The 4,075-nt window shown below is 43.8% G+C and overlaps 1 protein-coding gene across 1 annotated transcript; it reads right to left on the reverse strand.

Moving 5' to 3' along the window:
• Positions 1-516: 516 nt before the first annotated feature.
• Positions 517-1,702, reverse strand: LOC144684082 (histone H2B type 1-L-like). Its single transcript, XM_078547798.1, has 2 exons — positions 1,671-1,702; positions 517-907 (listed from the first exon to the last, which is right to left on the reverse strand). The coding sequence occupies exons 1-2, from the start codon at positions 1,700-1,702 to the stop codon at positions 517-519; spliced, it is 423 nt and encodes a 140-aa protein (XP_078403924.1).
• Positions 1,703-4,075: the final 2,373 nt, after the last annotated feature.

The following is a 4,075-nucleotide window of genomic DNA, read 5'->3' on the forward strand; positions in this document are numbered from 1 at the left end:
CTGACAATAAGGAGTCATCATGAAGGTATATTGTTTTATGAGGTGAATACAGCAAAACAACTTACACTTCTGTGACATTCCATTTATAGAGTGACTTTACAGAGAAGAGGGCAACGGTGGATGCCGATCAAGAGAAAGGAAAAAATACAGTAAAATGAATCGATTGCTGATAACAAGAGCATGGCCGAAGGGAATATTTTTAGGAGGCCTTTGCAGACAGGAAGGGTGGGGGAAAAACACATGGGTTTGGGGTGGGGTATTCCACAAGGCAGCAGAATAATATGGCATGGTTTATAATCCTAGCCCTTTTTTTTGGACTATTCCTGGTTAAGCGTATTCCTCAGATGATCACTCTCACTTAAGGTTGAGAAAAACAGATGTGAGAGACACTTAAATGGGTCTGAAAAAACTGGTCTAACTCTCCCTGAAGGAAAGGATCCAGCAGAGAATATTATCAACCTCCATATGGCCTTTTAAACAAGTTCCAGTCAAATTATAATCTTTAGAATGATTGACCTAAACAGATTTGGTGTACTTTGTGACCGCTTTGGTGCCTTTGGAGACAGCATGTTTGGCCAGTTCCCCTGGCAGCATGAGGCGGACGGCGCTCTGGATCTCTCTGGCCAAGATGGTGTGGCGCTTGTTGAAGTGAATGAGGTGCGAAGCCTCAGAGGCGATGCGCTCAAAAATGTCGACAATGAAGGAATTCATAACACTCGTGGCCTTGGACAAGATCCTGGTGGAAGGGTGGACCTGAGTCAGCACCCTGTGCACGTAAGTGGAATAGTTCTGCTTGCGAGAATTTCTGCGCTTCTTGGGCGGCTTCTTGGTGACTTTGGTCAGTGACTGCTTCGATGCCTTGCGGGGCTCACCGCCCTTCGCCGCAGCCGCCACCGACGTGGGCCAACTCAAGTCAGAACAATACGGATATTATACGGGGTCCAGGCATCTGTCCTCAATAATGTACCTCTCCACTGAAGACTATACGGAGATGGGTTCTTGAGTTTAGATATGGAAGACTATATGAGACAATATATTTTCTAAATTATATAAAAATTTATTAAAGGACCATACATGTAATTCATATTTGATGGGAAAGTCAATTGCAACATTGATATTTCTAGAAAAGGAAAGTATAATCTTGTTTCTAATATAGAATCCAAGTTTTAAGTCTAAATAACGTTACAGAGAGATATTTAAGATATCCATCAGCATTTAAAATAGTATTTAACTTAAATCCCTGAGTAGATAGCTACAGAGTTTAGTGATTACCTCTATCCCAATTAAGGGGAGAACTATCAGCGCTACACTGCCTTTACCATCAGAGATGCCGCAGTGAATCCAACAAATCTAAAAATCCTACTGTGTGGTTATAATATTTACACCATAAAAGAGCTGGACCAGCAGGAAGGACAACATCTTCTGTTCTAGTCAACATCCTCTGAGGTAACAGGATGCTGAGTGATGCAAATGGTAGTAATATCCTTGCTACACAATTGTTTCTTAAGGTTAGAACTCAGTTTTATGGAGTTAGTTGACAAGTGATTTAAGGGCATCCTTAAAAATTAAAGTTATCCATTGTGAGATTGTGGTATCTTACAATTTATCAATGCCTTACTGGGGTGATGTATCCATGTTTTTCAGGAACTGCCTTATGTTAGAGGATGTACCATATACTATGGCTGGGATTTTCTGGCCCCATTGTGGCGGAACCTGCCATGGAAGATTCAACGACCCAGCCAAAACTCCATTGACTTTCAGTGGGACAGGACGATCCCGGCTGCGGGTGGGACTGCAAAGTTCCACCTTATGCCTCAGGATGTTGATGTCCTTGAGCACACAGTTATGCGAAGGCATGTTTATGAACTTCTGAACCCTGTCCAGCAGAGGAATTCTGCTTTTAATTTTTAATCCCTACTTCATAGGAGAATCACTCGTTTTAATCTTATAACTCCTTATTATAATTGGATTCCTTTACAGATGCCATCAAACAGACGATTGGAGGGAGTCAGGATGCAAGGATAAGTATGAATAGAAATTGCTACCTGGAGCAGCAGAGAGTGCATGTATATGAAATTTAATAGACTCAGTGGTCAACAGGCCCAGGCAATGTAGGAGAGCAATCAACAAAGCCAATAGAACATTGAACTACATAGTCAAAGCAATAGATTACAAGTCAGAAGAGCTCCTGATCTGCATAATGCCTTGGTGGGCCACACCTTGAGTGCCTGTCCAATTCTAGTCTCTCTGAAACAAGGAGATATTCAAGCACTGAAGCAAGTGCGAAGATCCTTAGGTCTTCTCTCACTCACCTATATGGTTTCTAAAGCACTTCCATCAATGTTACGGAAGGTAAGTAGGAGAATCCCCATGGAAATGCACCCTCCCTGGTGCCAGGAGTGTAAGTTATGTGGGAATTTGGAGAGAATTCATAATTTTCACAGAAAATGGGGCAGCTGAGAGATAATCTTATCAAGGTATATATGATAGTAATTGGTATGGAAAATATTAATGCGGAATACAACTTTAAATTAAACTGAAGAGTGGAGTAGGACAAGAGGACACAGATGCGATCTAGTAAAAAGTAACTATAGCACTGAAATCAGGAGGTCCTTATTCATGTAAGGTCATGAAAACTTGGAATGGACTTCCAGGCAGTGTGTTGTGGACAAAAACTATGGAATCATTTGAGAAACAATAATTTAGAACAATGGCAGGCTGCAGAATTGTTGTGGAGGGGTGTATTAAAACAGGGTGAATAACCTTACACATCAATAAATAACTTATGTTGTTAAATGTATTCAATGTTTAGCAAGGATTATTGAATCTGAGGTATGTCTAGACTCATATCAACTCATTTCAGGGTGAGGTGGTGGCGTAGTGATAATGTCACCGGACTGGTAATCCAGAGGCACAGGCTAAAACGCTGGGAACCCATCTCGGTACACTCTTCAGTGGAGAGGTGCACCATGGCAGCTGGTGGAATTTAAATTCAGTTAATAAGTCTGGAATTAAAAAGCTCATCTCTGGTCTGGCCTACATGGAATACCAGGCACACAGCAAAGTGGTTGACTCTTAAATGCCCTCTGAAATGGCCTAGCAAGCCATTCAGTTGTATCAAAATGCTACAAAGGCTGGAATTTTCTATCTACATTGGCGATGAGCGTCATGGCGGGTGGGGGAACACAATATGGCGGGAAGGCCAAAAGTTGGTTTCACGTTGTCATGAAACCAGTTAGCCATGGTCCATTCCGCTCGTCAATGGTGGGCCGCTTTTCCTGCTGTCCAACGTTGGGAAACTAATTTCAATGCATTTTCATCTCATCATCTTGCCTGCCCGCCAGAATCATCTACCCCTGTCGCATTTTGCTCCCACATTGGCTTGACTTCAGAATGACGTGATTCACAACAGCATTTAAAAGGCAGCTCAAGGGCCATGAGTCGGATGTGCCCTGCAAGGTGTTCCTCAGATGGCGTTAGCCAGGCTGCAATGGTGCTGCAGGTAGAGAGTGGAGTAATTCATGCTCCTCTGTCCTTTCGGGAGGAGACAAGCCATAACAACATTGAGAGGTCACGGACAGGCAGAAGCCCCCCAAATCTTCTAATCCTGACCAGATTTGAGCAGGACGCCTAGGAGCTGGAGAGGCACCTCGTTCAGCCGGTCATGGAGAGGCTGGGGTGCCAGACGAAGGTAAGAGTGTAGTGCACAGAGGATGGTGCAAATATTCTTGTGTAGTCTCTTCAAAACTGGAGTCCCCATTGACCATTGAAAGAAGATGACACCATGATGCAGATCTCCATGGTCTCACCAGGGTCCCTGGCATGCACGGTGACAATGTAATGACTTAAACTAATGACATGTTGTTGGTTGTTCTCCCTTAGATTTGCCAGCATGCACTCATTTGCAGGACCCCGAAGAGCCACCCCTGACGCCAGGCTTCAGATGCACCTGCATCACGCCTGCTGTCTGAACCAAGCACCAGCACAGATACCAGCACGTCAGTGGGTGTTAGATGCTTGGCTAGAATGTTGGTGCACAGCGGTGAGGGTACATCACATTTGCTTGAGGTGCAGG

Source organism: Cetorhinus maximus, chromosome 8, assembly GCF_964194155.1.
Source record: "Cetorhinus maximus chromosome 8, sCetMax3.hap1.1, whole genome shotgun sequence".
Classification (NCBI taxonomy): domain Eukaryota; kingdom Metazoa; phylum Chordata; class Chondrichthyes; order Lamniformes; family Cetorhinidae; genus Cetorhinus; species Cetorhinus maximus.